General features: G+C 37.6%; 1 protein-coding gene across 1 annotated transcript; it reads right to left on the reverse strand.

Moving 5' to 3' along the window:
- Positions 1 to 471: 471 nt before the first annotated feature.
- gfi1aa (growth factor independent 1A transcription repressor a) lies at positions 472 to 10,112 on the reverse strand. The gene is made up of 7 exons (XM_026946326.3): positions 10,045 to 10,112; positions 6,455 to 6,588; positions 5,108 to 5,302; positions 3,994 to 4,385; positions 3,774 to 3,911; positions 2,259 to 2,424; positions 472 to 1,299 (listed from the first exon to the last, which is right to left on the reverse strand). The coding sequence occupies exons 2-7, from the start codon at positions 6,564 to 6,566 to the stop codon at positions 1,121 to 1,123; spliced, it is 1,182 nt and encodes a 393-aa protein (XP_026802127.3). The 5' UTR covers positions 6,567 to 6,588; positions 10,045 to 10,112; the 3' UTR covers positions 472 to 1,120.
- Positions 10,113 to 14,109: the final 3,997 nt, after the last annotated feature.

The raw sequence follows: 14,109 nt of genomic DNA on the forward strand, positions 1-14,109 counted from the left end.
CTCAAGCTTAGCCCCACCAAATAATTGAATTAAATAAAAATTTAAACATTTATCATTAAAAAAAGAAAGTCCCTAATAGTTCAGACTTTTTTCTTTCACAAAATTAGCATTGTCGTGTCCAGAGCTTTTTACATTTAAAGCATTACACTCTTAGAGAAAAGGATCCTTAGGGGTTCTTTGGATGGTTCACGTTTTCCAAAACGGAAACACACTGTTGTAGGGTTCTAAATAAAACCAATTCCCAGTTCCCATTATTCCGATTCCCTTTTTCGCCAAACCTAAGAATCAGGAATACATTTTCTATGTAATTTCTATATAATTTTTATGATTTAAATCCTTTCACAGATTTAATTTAAGTGTGAAAACTCACTGAAACAGCTGAATGTTTTGGAGAAAATCTGAGACAAGTCTTTTTGCATCATAAAATATAAGAGCCAATCAGGAGTTTGTGCTATCTTCGAAACTATTTCGGGCAACTTTAAGAAAGGCAGAACAATTTATTACTGAAACTAGCAGACAAAATCAAGACCTCTGGTTCTTTTTTCAGAAAAATCTGTGAAATTGTTTTAATTAAACAAACAACGAGAGAAAGAAGGTGAAAAAGAGAAGCTAGTGCTCAGTATGGTGTGTGTAGGAAATGACTAAATCTGTTCTGCAGAATTGTGAACCAAACTCCGGAACTTTCTGCTCACAGATAACAAATCGTATGAGAAAGTTTGCTTTATAAGCAGCTGTGAAAGGTCGAGGTTCCTCTTACCTCACTGGTAATAAATACATAAAGCTAGACCAGTGTTTCACAAACACACTTTTTACTGTTTCCTGCTTTAACTCCACATTTTAACACCATCAAGTTTTTTGAGCGTGTAAACAGTGTAAAAATAAAGGAGCGGGAATTCAGGAAAAACTTTTATTTATCCACAAACGGAATTAAAAAAATGTCCACATGGACCTAAAAGTAAACATTCAAACACAAGATTTTATAAATAACCGTAAATTCGCATAAAGTTTAGTTAATAATAAAAGTCAATAAAGAAAGTCTGTTTAGTATTAACTGATGCTCTTTATAGTGTTTTTATATAAAGAATATGAATTATATTCTGATTTTAAAAGGAAGCGTCTCTTATTTCAGGCCGTGCTGCGTTTCTCGGTGTCTCCTCAAGTCCACTTTGCGCTGGAAGCCTTTGCCGCACGAGTCGCAGCCGAACGGCTTGAAGCCGGTGTGTTTCCGGCTGTGTGTGATAAGGTTAGAGCTCTGACTGAACGCTTTTCCACACACTTGGCATTTGTGCGGCTTTTCTCCTGAAAATACGATAAAGACAAATTAAACATGGTCCACTTCAGCGTTAAAATACTAATACACTAATACACAAATCAGTCACTCTATATAGTTATATTTTATGCAATAAAACACTCCGTGTCATGCTGTTAGAGGAAAATAATCAACGCCAGGCTGGGGTGATGAAGCGAAGTCACTATTACAACCCTGAAGTTGATTATTTTCCTGTAACAACATCCTGAAGTGATTTATTCCTCTTACACCACAGCAATTTGCCAAGGATTACAATTTTCTATGAATTAAAGAATGATGCATCATACATTTTTATCCGTTTATAGCTACATTTAATGTTGTGGAACATCCTTGAAAACTATTTAATTCCTTTTTTCTTTTTTCTCTCTTGAAGTTAATAAGACAAAAAAAAAAAACGCAGTTTGTCATGTTACCAAGATGCGTAAACTGCTCTCTCTCAAAGTATTTATATTAACATTAAATGTAACTATAAACGGATAAAAGGTGTGATGCATCATCCTTTAATAAATAACATATTAAATAATATATAATTGATAGTGCTGGCAATGCACTGTGGTATAAGAGGAATAAAACACTTTGAAATGTGCTGTTATGGGAAAATAATCAACAGTAACAGTGCTTCATAACACCACCCTGTAGCTGATTATTTTTCTATAACAGCATGACACTGAGAGTTTTATTCTTTACTTTTAAGACATATTTTGTACTTATTCAGGTGGCTACATAAAGCAATCAAGATCTCTACTTTTTCCAATCAGATCTAGATTGTTTCTATTAAAATGAAGTTAATAGACCTACCTCTTAATTGTTATTTTTATTTAGATCATTTTAGAAATTTTAGGTTGGTTACACTGTGTGATTAGCATTTTTAGATGTATATATATATGTACGTGTGTGAGTCTAATGAATGTTATACATTTTAGAGCAGGAAATGAAATAATTTCTTTACCTGTGTGGATGAACGTGTGTTTCTTCATGTCGGATTTCTGGTGGAATCTCTTGCCGCAGTATTGGCAGGGGTACGGCCGCGTGTCCGAGTGGATCAGCAGGTGTGTGGACAGAGTAGACGACCTCTTGAAGCTTTTTCCGCAGATTTTGCAGCTAAAAATCCTCTCCTGTCAATAAATACGAACAATATTAGTCCATGTTTTTAGGTGAACGTAGCTCTTTATGGACTCAGGTCGATCAGTAACCTGCTGAAATGTAAGCTTTAGAAACCCAACCAACGATGATTTGATTTCTATTGAAAAAAAAAAAATGATTCAATGTTCATTATTAAATTATTAAAACTCACTCTTGCACTCATTCAACGAACAAGTCCCGCCTCCAGACACCATCATCATTAGAGGACGTTTGATTAAAGGAATATTTTAGTGTACACAGTTTCTTCCTTTACTCCAAATGTAATCAATCGTCCAAGAAGTGTTTGGCATCGAATGTTTGCTTCTCAAGTTTTTACAGAAAAGCACCATGTAACATCAAACATCCCAACCAATCAGGTTGCAGCTTGGACGGATAAGGGAGAAAATCCAATATGGTGGACAGAGTGTTGATGAAAAAATTTGTCTCACTAATGAGTGAATATAAGGAGCTTAATGATATCTAGAATCTCGGATATTTCTACGTCAATATTGCAACGTTGCAATGTAACTAGTGATAATAAATTTGTTTGTTTTGGGACGTTCATTCGCATCCAACATCATGGACCGGTTCCATTTTAACATCTGCGTATATGCTGTCTAGTTACACAAGAACTCATCTCCAGAGCCACATTTCAGACAAGCTTCCTCCTCCTCTCCATACTTAGACTAAATGTTTTTAAACAAACCTAGTTAGCCTGTACTAGCTAGGACTCAGAGCTAGCGTTGTTATCCAGACAGCACTGTTTCCGTAAAGAAAAAGTATAGTGTCTTAGCAGTCTTAATGTAATCTCTAGGCTCCGCCTCCTAAAGTTTGACGGTGAAATTGTAGCAGAGAGCAGGATGTTGCGTGAATGAGAATAAAGTTTCCGTTTGAACGTAAATATGTAAATACAGAGTGCTAGTTAACAAAATGAAATTGCAGTGATTAAAGATGTCCCAAGCAAATCTATGAAGATTTGGGCTTATATTTTTCGGGAAAGCTTTAGTAGCATTAATGGGAAGAAGAATGATGAATACTCAATGTTAGTAGAAAATGTCTGGCACAAAACATGGCTGACTTGGGAGTAAATAGAAAATGGAGTAAATTTGATTTCTTTTGTTCATTTATTTTCTTATTTTTGTCCTAAGTTGGTCATTTGCCAATTCACATGACAACACATGGCACCTACCAAGCAAGGAGTGTAAATTTTTTTAATTTACAATCGTAAAATGCATTTGCTTCTGTATTACTTTGTATTGTTGTCATACACCATACAGCATCAATCAATGTCTTAGAAAGTCAACAGTAACACTGTATATGATATATAATATATTTTCCATACTTGCGAGTGGACGACTTTGTGTTGTTCCAGACTGACGGCGTGACCGAACGTTTTCCCGCACAGCTCACAGGCGAAAGGCCTCGTGCCGCTGTGTGAGCGCCGGGCGTGGACCTCTAAGCCATGAGGCGTAGAAAACACCTGCATCAGATTTAAGACAAAATCAGTTTTGCTGCTGATGTGAAAAACACAGACAACATGATGGCTGTTTTGAAAGCTGTACCTTAGTGCACTTGACACACTTGTAAGAGCCGTTAATTTGCAGTCGTGTGCACAAGACATCAGAATGCGATTTGATCTCAGCGTTCTCAGGGATGGGCTTGAAATCGGCGTAATATCCTCGTGTGCGGCTCTTCAGCAGATCTGTAGCCAGTGAGCTGTACTCCTCCTGAGAAAATCCTCTGAACGGGGACTGATTGGAGAAAAAGGCCTCGGCGAGCCTCTCTGTGGAGCCGTAAACGCCGATCGATGGCGTCTCACGTGTCACGTGACTCCGCTGAAACGGTCTAACCAGGCGCCTGAGCTCCGAGCGGCTATGTGTCCAGGCACAGGGGCGGAAGGTCAGGTCGAAAGGTTGGATATCATCCGGTGACGATAAGGGATATTCATCCACATCTGTTCAGACAACAAATTAATATTATTAATACTGTATTAATATTGTATTTGGTTAAGTATTTGGTCAAGTAACAACATGACTGAACTGAATTAACACCCAGAGTGATAAATTAACACTTACTGCATTTAATTCACTTACAAAGTTAATATCTACAACCTCAGTTAATGAAATGATAAACCACTTGGTGTCGGTGTAAGGAGATGTTTGTTTAACATTAATGGAAGGAGTCTCCAGTGTCAGCACTTTGTAAAAGTCAGAGGTAAAGCTGAAACTTTTTATAGCTGCTCTAATGTGTTAAATGTACATTAAATGCAACTATAAAAGGATAAAAAGTATGACATGTTCTTTAATAAATAACAAATGGCAAAAAAACTCAACAAATTTGCTGTGGTATAAGAGGAATAAAACACTTTGGGATGTGCTGTTTGGGGGGTAACAGTAACTCCTCTTCATCACACCACAATATCATTGATTATTTTCCTATAACATCATGACACAAACTGTTTTATTCCGAACATATATGCCATGTTACTGCACTTATACAGGGATTCCAGGGTTGCCAAGCTGGACCCAAATTTCCTGCTCAATATAATCAGTTTGTAATCTCTATGAGCTCGTAGATTTAAATAACAGAATAATAAGCCAAGCCTTTTTTAAGAGTTAACTTGAGTTAGATAAAGGTATACACTGAGCGCGGTGTTTAGGATTCGAGTTTGTGTACCTGGAGAAGAAGACGGCGATCTGGGTCTCCACACAGCGTCCTCGTACTCGGCTGGAGGATCACACACACTTCCCTCACAGCTGAGCGGAGAGTGTTGAGCTTTATGTTCGGCCGTACACACCGCGCTGCCCTCAGGTGAGCATCGACCTGCACTTTTATTCACGTCCTCACAGCAGTCAGACTCGGCCTGGAGCTCTGCACAATCACAAGAACTTCTTTAAAAGATCTAAAAAGCCATATTTTCATATATTGTTTTCTTAGTAAGATGTTTTTTTTTTGTTTTTTTTTGAAGATGAATCTTAAGCTGTCTTAAATTTTTGCCATCATCTACTAAGTTTGGTAAATTAGCTAGATAATTTTGTTGAACAAGCTAGATAAATTAGCTTGTTAAATTAGCTAGCTAGCTATTAGGTTTTGCAAATTAGCTTGTTAAATTACCTAGCTAGCTAGCCAAGTTTTGTAAATTAGCTTGCTAACTTAGCTAGCTAGTTAGGTTTTGCAAATTACCTTGTTTAATTAGCTAGCTAGCTATACTTTGTAAATTATTATTATTATTATTATTATTATTATTATTATTATTATCATTATTATTATTATTTTGTAATTTAGATAGTTTGGTTTTAGTTGCTAATGTGATTTAGCATTCTTTCAAACAGGGTTTTTAAGCATTAGCTAACCAGCAAGTCAAATGCTAAGTTTGTCTAGGTTTGAGTTAGCATAAAATTTACTTAGCTAACTAGCTAGCCCTGCAGGATTGTGTTTAAATGTTTTTGAAATGTTCACTCAAGTAGTCAAGTTCACTCAAACGTCCTGTCCTGCACATTTTAGTGTTTTCCCTAGTGAGTTCTCTATCCAAGACCAGGGCTGGAAGAGTGTGTGCAAAAATGAAATATACACAATACTCATGTTAACCCAAATGTACTCGATCATCCAGGACGTGTGTGGTGTTGCTAGTTTGCCTCTGAAGTTTTGCTGCTAATTGAGCTAAAGGGTGCTTATAGCTACCAGATTAGCACTGATACAACTGCATGTCTAAATCGCAGTCGCCTCATTGTTCAGTGTCTCAGACAGACCTGCTGATGTGATATCTGACGATGTATAACACACTGTTAACTAGCTCCATCTTGAAACCAAATCAATTTCTTCCTCAGAAGAACGTGTAATTGTTGATATAATTGTCTCCAGTGTCAGTGCTTTGTAACAGTAAGAGGTAAAGCTGTAACTTTAAGCTTTCTGACTCAGGTAGGAGGCGTGGCCTAAAGAAGAACTTCACACACTAAACATGTCTTGTCTGATTGTGGTATAAAGAGCGAAACTGTGCCACCGAATCATTTTTAAAGAACATACCTGTGTAGGTGTGTGTCAGTAGAGCGTCAAGTCGGATGTAGTCATCCTCCAGGCTGCGAGGTTGGTGGTAGCTGTGAGCACGTTTGCTCTTCACTAAAAATGACCTCGGCATGTTTGCTCTCAGGGTCGAGGGTCTAAGGAGATTATTTATATAAAAAAAAATTAAAAAAAAGTTAGAAATGTAGCTGCGAACAGTGATCTGTGGGGTCCAAGCACTTTTATTATCATTATTATTATTAGTAGTAGTAGTAGTAGTAGTACGAACAACAGTTAGAGTTAAAGCAAAGTCTACAGATATTTCATACGCAGTTAAAACCATCAAATCGGAGCTGAAATGTTGTCGGTATCATAACCTGTCTGAAACCTTTCCATCTCTGTCCGAGCTTCAGATGAAACTTTATCACCTGCACATCAATGATGCAGACACACACCAGCGACACGACACACAGCAGACTGCTAACGAGGACGCAGGTACTCCATTACACTCTGGGTATAATACTCTCATTAATAGTTAATACTTAATTGAAGGCTAGTGTTCATAAGGAAAACCTTCATGAGGCGTACATAAACCTGGCATAAACCTACATAAATCTGACATCAAACTACATAAAGCTGACGTAAGCCTACATAAAGCTGACATAAAGCAATAAAGGTGACATCAACGTACATAAACCTACATAAATTTAAAATAAAGCGACACAAATCTGATTCAAACCTGCATAAACCTGGCATAAACCTTCATAAAGCTGACATAAAACAACATAAAGATGACATCAACCTACACAAGCCTACATAAACCTGACATATCAACATAAACATGACATCATCCCACATAAACCTGACATAAACATAAATAAACCTACATAAATATTAAATAAATAGTTAATAGTTAATACTTAATTCAAGGCTACTCTTCACAAGAAAAACCTTCATGAAATGTATATAAACCTACATAAATTTAAAATAAACCGACACAAATCTGATTCAAACCTACATAAAGCTGCCATAAACCTACATAAACCTGTATAAATCCTGACAATAAATCCAATTTTAATACAAAATAAATAAATAAATAAATACATATAAAAACAGCCTGTGTATAAATATGATGTGACAAATATTTGACTAGTTGATGTACTTTTATAAAATCTGAACAATTTGTGTTTATGAGCTTGTTGATTTTTTTTAAATGTAATTTTATTTTTACACTAAAAGCCGTCCCTGGCTGCAAAAAGTCTAAGAACCTCGTACAGACCCAGATTTTTGTAATATACATCAGATCACATCACACCCTGTCTTAGTCATGTATTATTTACAGACCTGCACCTAACTTGCCATATACACACACACACACACACACACACTCAGGTCTACCATTTAAATTTTTTAATATGACGTCCAAAATAAACAGACAGCACTTTATTGTCCTCCTCAGAAGCTGTGTTTGGGCAAATTGGCCTCCATAAAATCATTGCTCGTTTTTCCCCGAGCTCAAGGTCTGACGGGAAGATAGAGAGGATTTCAATAAATGTGAGAAAAAAGTTTGGTGTTGCAGCTGGGATGGTGGAAAGTGTACGTACACACACAAACACACACTTGTTGAATTATCTTCTACTGGGTCTCATGGATAGTGTTGACACGTCAGATTTAACATGTGTAAAACTTCCACGTGCTAAAATGTGATTTTTGTTAGCATTAAACACTGAAAGACTGAATGCTACGGGATATTCTGGGTGTTCGTTTACCTTCGTAAGGAAATTTAACACTAAATGAGTCTTAATTCAAGTCTTTTCAACGTTGTAGGTTTTTTCAATGTCTGATTCGATACTATACTGCTCTGAGAAATCAGAGACATTTCACACGTGAATAATATGTGATCACACATGAAGGTGAAAGTGCATTTCTGCATGTTACTGCCTGAGATTGCACATGTGCACTCAGGTAAACACAGGACGTCCTGTGAATCATGTGAAAAAACTAATCATGTGTATCAGACACAAAATGAATGAATTGTGTGAGGAAAAAATGCCTAAAAACCACGAGTCCTAGGTGTGACATAATAACATGTGAATGCAAATGAATTGGGAAAAAATAAAAACATGGTCTACATGTGAAAATAAATAAATCATGGGGAAAAAATACATGACATGAAAATAAAAACATGCAAAAAATTAACGTAGGGAATTAACGTAGGGAAAATAAAAAAGTCTGAAAATTAATGTGAAAAAAAAAATCTAATGAAAATAAAAAGCCATGTGAAAATGACCATGTGAAAAAGAATTGTGTGAAACAAAATCCTGTGAAAATAAAAAAAAAACGCATGTACTACTTGTGAGAACGTGAAGATAAAGGAACTGTGTGAAAAAAAATCACAATCAAATGTGAAAAAAATAAAAACACACCCTACATGTGTGAGAAATTGATGAAATATAACACATGAAGTTCATGTGTGTTTTCTGTCAGGGAATTTCATTCACTTTAATAGGAACACCCGCACGCTTGCTCATTCATGCAATTATCCAATCAGCCAATCATGTAGCAGCATGAAATCATGCAGATAGAGGTCAAGAGCTTCAGTACATGTTCACATCGAACTTCAGAATGCAGAGAAACATCTCAGTGCCTTTCACCGTGGCTGATCTCCTGCGATTTTCACACAAAACCGTAAACACAGACTGCTGCGAAAAACAAAAAACATCCAGTGAGCGTCGGTTCTGTGATGACACAGGACAGACGACAACAGCCACACAGCTTCGACCACACTTTACAAACGTGCTGCGCAGAAAAGCATCTCAAAACACTTCGAACCGTAAGGTGGATGAGCTACAACAGCAGAAGACCACATCAGGTTCCACTCCTGTCAGCCTGCACAGGAATCTGAGGCTACACTGGGCATGGGATCACACAAACTGCACAGATGAAGACTGGAGAAATATCATCACCTGCTCTTTTTTTTCTTTCCTTCAGTCTTCAGCTGGATGTAGTAAAAGTTGCAACCTGCTTTTCTGAAAACTTTGTGTTCTGTGCTTAACTGTTACTACATCCAGCATCTACTACGTGCACTGAGTGGACACAGTGGACGCTACTTCCTCCATTCTTCTTCTTATACACAATATATAAAAACATTAGAATGATAAAATCTATAGATTATAAATAAAGAACTCATTGTTAACTGCAACTTCATAACATCTGAACTGCTAATTACCTCTTAGTGTTTATGCTACTTTATTACCATAACTCTTCAAACACAACATATTAGGAGATAATTCAATGCTGAGAGAGTTAATTCTACACTTTTAGGAGTTAATTCTACACTACCTTTTTTTTTTTTTGGTTTTATTTGCTGTATAGAAAGCATACATTACATCTTCCTGCATCATGACAAATCCATGCTGAGCAATTAATAATCACTAATAAAAACATACATGCATACATGCATACATACACGCGCGCGCGCCACAAGTTTGAGCTGCGTTACAGCGTTGTTAAGTAGCATTATGAACATGTTCTTGTGAGCGTGCATTTTGTCTGGAGTGTAAGTACTAACACTAAAAGTGTGTGTGTGTGTGTGTGTGTGTGCATGCTCCCACCTGTTGCCTCTGCGCGCGCGGTGTCCTGGTCTGAACGTGTTGCTGCTGCTGCGCGCGCTTTAAATACCGCGGCTGAACTTCCTGGAGGAGGTTTAAAAGGCCCAAAGCTGCAGATCTGCAGGTACACACACACACACACACACACACACACACACACACACACACAGCCATGCGTGGACCAGTGGGTGAGGATCTGGATGCTATAAACTGCACGCGCTGTCCCGTTATAGATGCATGTGATTATATGGAGACGCCTCGCGCTATAATCATCCTGAATCACATCAAGATTTTTTTTAAAGGTTATGCACAGGAAGATTTTCATATTTGGCCCACGTAGGATTACATGCAATTATTCTAGCAGGATTAAAAAATACACACAGTAAATGAGTTCTTGGGTTCTGCAGCCCACAATCTGGTATTTTTCAGGTTTCATCCAGCACCCTGAGGGAACCCGTGTTAGAGCCCCACAAAACAGGGCTTCCTTTTGTACACTTTATTTAAAGAATAATCCCAAAAAGTTCTTGGTTTGTCTCTTCTGTAAGGTTTCGTCTTGCATCCTATGGAAACCCTTAAAAGTTCTACATGGAGCGCTACAAAAGAAGGCTTCCCTTTTTTTTTTAAAGAACTGGTTCAACATAGAACACCTTTGGAAAGCTAGAAGCATTTAATATTTTTGGACACTTCTAGGGAAAAAAAAAAACACAGGGTTCCATCGAGTGCCCTAAATAGTTCAGGTTCTAACATCTCTATGAGCCCTTCTTCGGAAAAGGTTCCACATAGAACACCTTTTGAAAGCTAGAACCATTTATGTTTTTGTATTTTTTTTTTATTTTGTGCCATTACGGGTTCCATCTAGTGCCCTAAATGGTTCTTAAACTCTTGATTGTGCCTTTTGGGAAAGCCAATACAAGGTTCTACATAAAATAAGGTTTCATCTAGCACCCTGTGGGAAACATTAAGGGTTCTACATGGAGAAATACACATAGAATACCACTGGAAAGCTGGAGTTAATATATTATATTATATTATTAAATAATATTTGTACACCTTTGGGGGGGAAAAAGTTCTACCTAGTGCTCTAAATGGTTAATTGGTTATTTGGTTCATCCCTTTGGGATAGCCACTAAAGGGTCTATCCAGTTTTCAAAAAGCTGGAACCCTACCATATGGACACGAATAGTTCAACATAGACCCTAGAAACCTAGAACCTAGATTTGATGTGTTATTATGGGCATTCTGTACACACATTCTACACACATTCTGTATTCAGAAAAGGTTTCAAAAAGCTAGAACGCTTTTAAAGTGCGTAACGTTTGGACACTAATCTAGAAAAATTTGGGGTGGGGAGAAGAAGAAGGGGGGAAAAAAAACATCATCTAGCACCCTGGGGGAACCCTTAGTAGCTCTATAAGCCATACAAAAAAAAAAAAAAGGGTTTCCTGTTGTTGGTTTTTTGGAGAGAGTTCCACATAGAACATCTTCAGAAAGCTAGAGCCATTGAATTTTTTTAGACTGTGTCATTACAGACATTCTTTTTCTGTCTCTTTGGGAGAGCTGGAAGCGTTTGTACACTAGTGTACACTTCTTTATAAAAAAAAAAATTTAAATTAAATTAAAACACACACAAAAAGTCATCTAGCACCCTGGGAGAACCCTTAGTAGGTTTCCTTTAATTTTTTGGAAAGGGTTCCACATAGAACACCTTTAGAAAGCTAGAACCATTTAAAAATATATATATAGCGCTTTGGTTTATCCCTTTGGGAGTGTATACTCTTTGGACGCTAATCTACATTAAATTTTTATTTAGCATCCTGGGAGAACCCTTAATAGTTCTATGTAGGGCCCAAGAAGATGGTTCCACAAAGAACACTCAGTATGGGTAATGTGTATAAAAATGAAGGTTCCACTAAGCACCCCAAATGGTTCTTGACTTGTGGTTTGTCCTTTTGCGAGAACCAATGGTTCTATACACAAAAGCTAGAACTCTCTTTTAAAGAGTGTACAATTTGGAGAATAATCCACACTCCTAGAAAATAAAGGTTCCACATTGAACACATTTAGAAAGCTAGAACCTTTGCATGTTTTACTCCGTCTCATAACATACATTCTGTAATACAGGCATTAGATAAAAGCAAGGTTCTGCCTATAGTGTGCTAAATAGTTCTTGGGTTTGTCCTTTGCATTGGCAGCCTGTCGCTGATTATTTTCCCGGAACAGCATGGAGTAGTAGCAGCGATGGTAAAAAACAGGACTAATACAATCAAATATTGTGGTTCTAAGACTCTGGACTAGCTGGAGTGTGTTTGGGTTCTTGAGGTGATAGCTCAATGCGGCTAAAAAGACAAACTGTATTCATTAGCGACATTTCTACATCTGAAAGCAGGATTAATGGAATGACAAAAGACTCTGATACAAACAGTCGATTTGTCTGAATTTATTAGGAGAAAGTTAAGTTGCAATACAAGTACGTGACAAACTTTTAAAAAAGATAATTCCACAATCTCTATAAACACCACACGCTATGAGAGACCAAGGGAGCTAGTTAGTGCCATCTACTCTCAGGTGTCACTGGATGGACGCAGAGGAGACGGGGTCACCGCTTCCACATGCCGGGAAACGCTGCAAATCTGTAGGAGAGGAAAAAAAAAAATAACATGCAAGATGATGTCTATAGAGAGGTTTTATTTAGGATTTGCCGTGTGTCTCACTATTGTCTCACAGATTTAAACTACTATAGCGATTATTCTATAGTAGTAGAAAAAAGAAAAAAAAAAAAAAAAAACACATAGTAAATAAGTTCTTGGGTTCTGTAGTGCCTCTGTGATTATTTTTAATATCTGTACACTTCTAGGAAACAAGGTTTCATCTAGCACCCTGAGGGAACCCGTGTTCGAGCCCTATAAAACAGAGTTTCTTTTAAAAAGAATCAGCCTAGAACACTTTTAGAAAACAACACTACTGGGTTGTTTCTTTGGGAGAGCTAATGAAGGGTTTATATAAAATAAAAGTTTCATCTAGCACCCATATGGAAGGTTTTCCTTTTTTCAAAAAATGTATTTGGCTGAGCTTTTAACCCATTACACCCCAAAACGTGATCTCCGCTCCTCCAGTTCTGGTCTTTTAACTGTCCCTCAGACTCGTTTACATACTACGGGTGGTTGTTGTTCCTCTTTCGGCTGTTCCCGTTAAGGGTCGCCACAGCAGTTCCCTGGTCTGCGTATTTGATTTGGCACAGTTTTTATGCTGGATGCCCTTCCTGGCGCCACCCTCCCCAATTTTATGGGTTCCATCTAGTGCCATAGTTCCCAGGTTCTATGGGAACCCTTCTGGAAGTGTGAGAAATTTCTGACTGAAGAAATTAGAGTGGGAATGCTATGATGACACTCGTATGAAATCCACCAATAGGAGGACAGCAAACAGACAAGACTGCTACAGATACACTGGCGATGGAGAAACAAACTAAACCTCCTTAATGACTCAAGCACGCTGAAGAAAGTTCATACAGGGGTAAACTGTGTACCTTCTTCTTATATATTCTCTATTATATTGTTCCACTGAACCACTTTTCCACCCAGCTCTTTTATGCAAATTTTGAAAATAACTGATGACATGGGAGGCAAAAGTCTGATTGGTCAGAAAAAGAGGTATTCGCTCGTTCTAATACATTATCGTTTCCATAGCAACAGCTCTTTCACAGGGACTTGTGCACCAGACGCTCCACATAGACATATCGTTGATATGGTGAAGCTGTACGGAGCAGTTTATTTAACATTCACAGAAGGAGTCTCCAGTGTCAGAGGTAAACCCGTAACAAAGTTTTCCGACATCTTCAGGACAGAGTTTTTACACGGTACGGTTTCTCAGCAATAGGGCAACCTTCGTTTCTGTCGCCGTCTTAACTTTAAGGGAGGGAATAAAGAGAGGCTGGTGAGGGAATGACTGTTTATAGCTGCTATAATGCAAGATAGAACAGGAACCAACTCATTTCGCAGATGTTCCCCAACATTAATTACAACTGTATACTGAAAAAAATCTAATCATTGACAAATTCCTGTGGTATAAGAG

Source organism: Pangasianodon hypophthalmus, chromosome 21, assembly GCF_027358585.1.
Source record: "Pangasianodon hypophthalmus isolate fPanHyp1 chromosome 21, fPanHyp1.pri, whole genome shotgun sequence".
Classification (NCBI taxonomy): domain Eukaryota; kingdom Metazoa; phylum Chordata; class Actinopteri; order Siluriformes; family Pangasiidae; genus Pangasianodon; species Pangasianodon hypophthalmus.

Excerpts from the sequence above, each read along its gene's own strand:
- gfi1aa (XM_026946326.3), bottom strand. The coding sequence starts at position 6,566 with ATGCCGAGGTCATTTTTAGTGAAGAGCAAACGTGCTCACAGCTACCAC. Across the intron at positions 3,912-3,993 it reads AGTGTGTCAAGTGCACTAAG|GTGTTTTCTACGCCTCATGG; the intron begins GTACAGCTTTCA and ends AATCTGATGCAG. Across the intron at positions 2,425-3,773 it reads ACAAAGTCGTCCACTCGCAA|GAGAGGATTTTTAGCTGCAA; the intron begins GTATGGAAAATA and ends ATTTATTGACAG.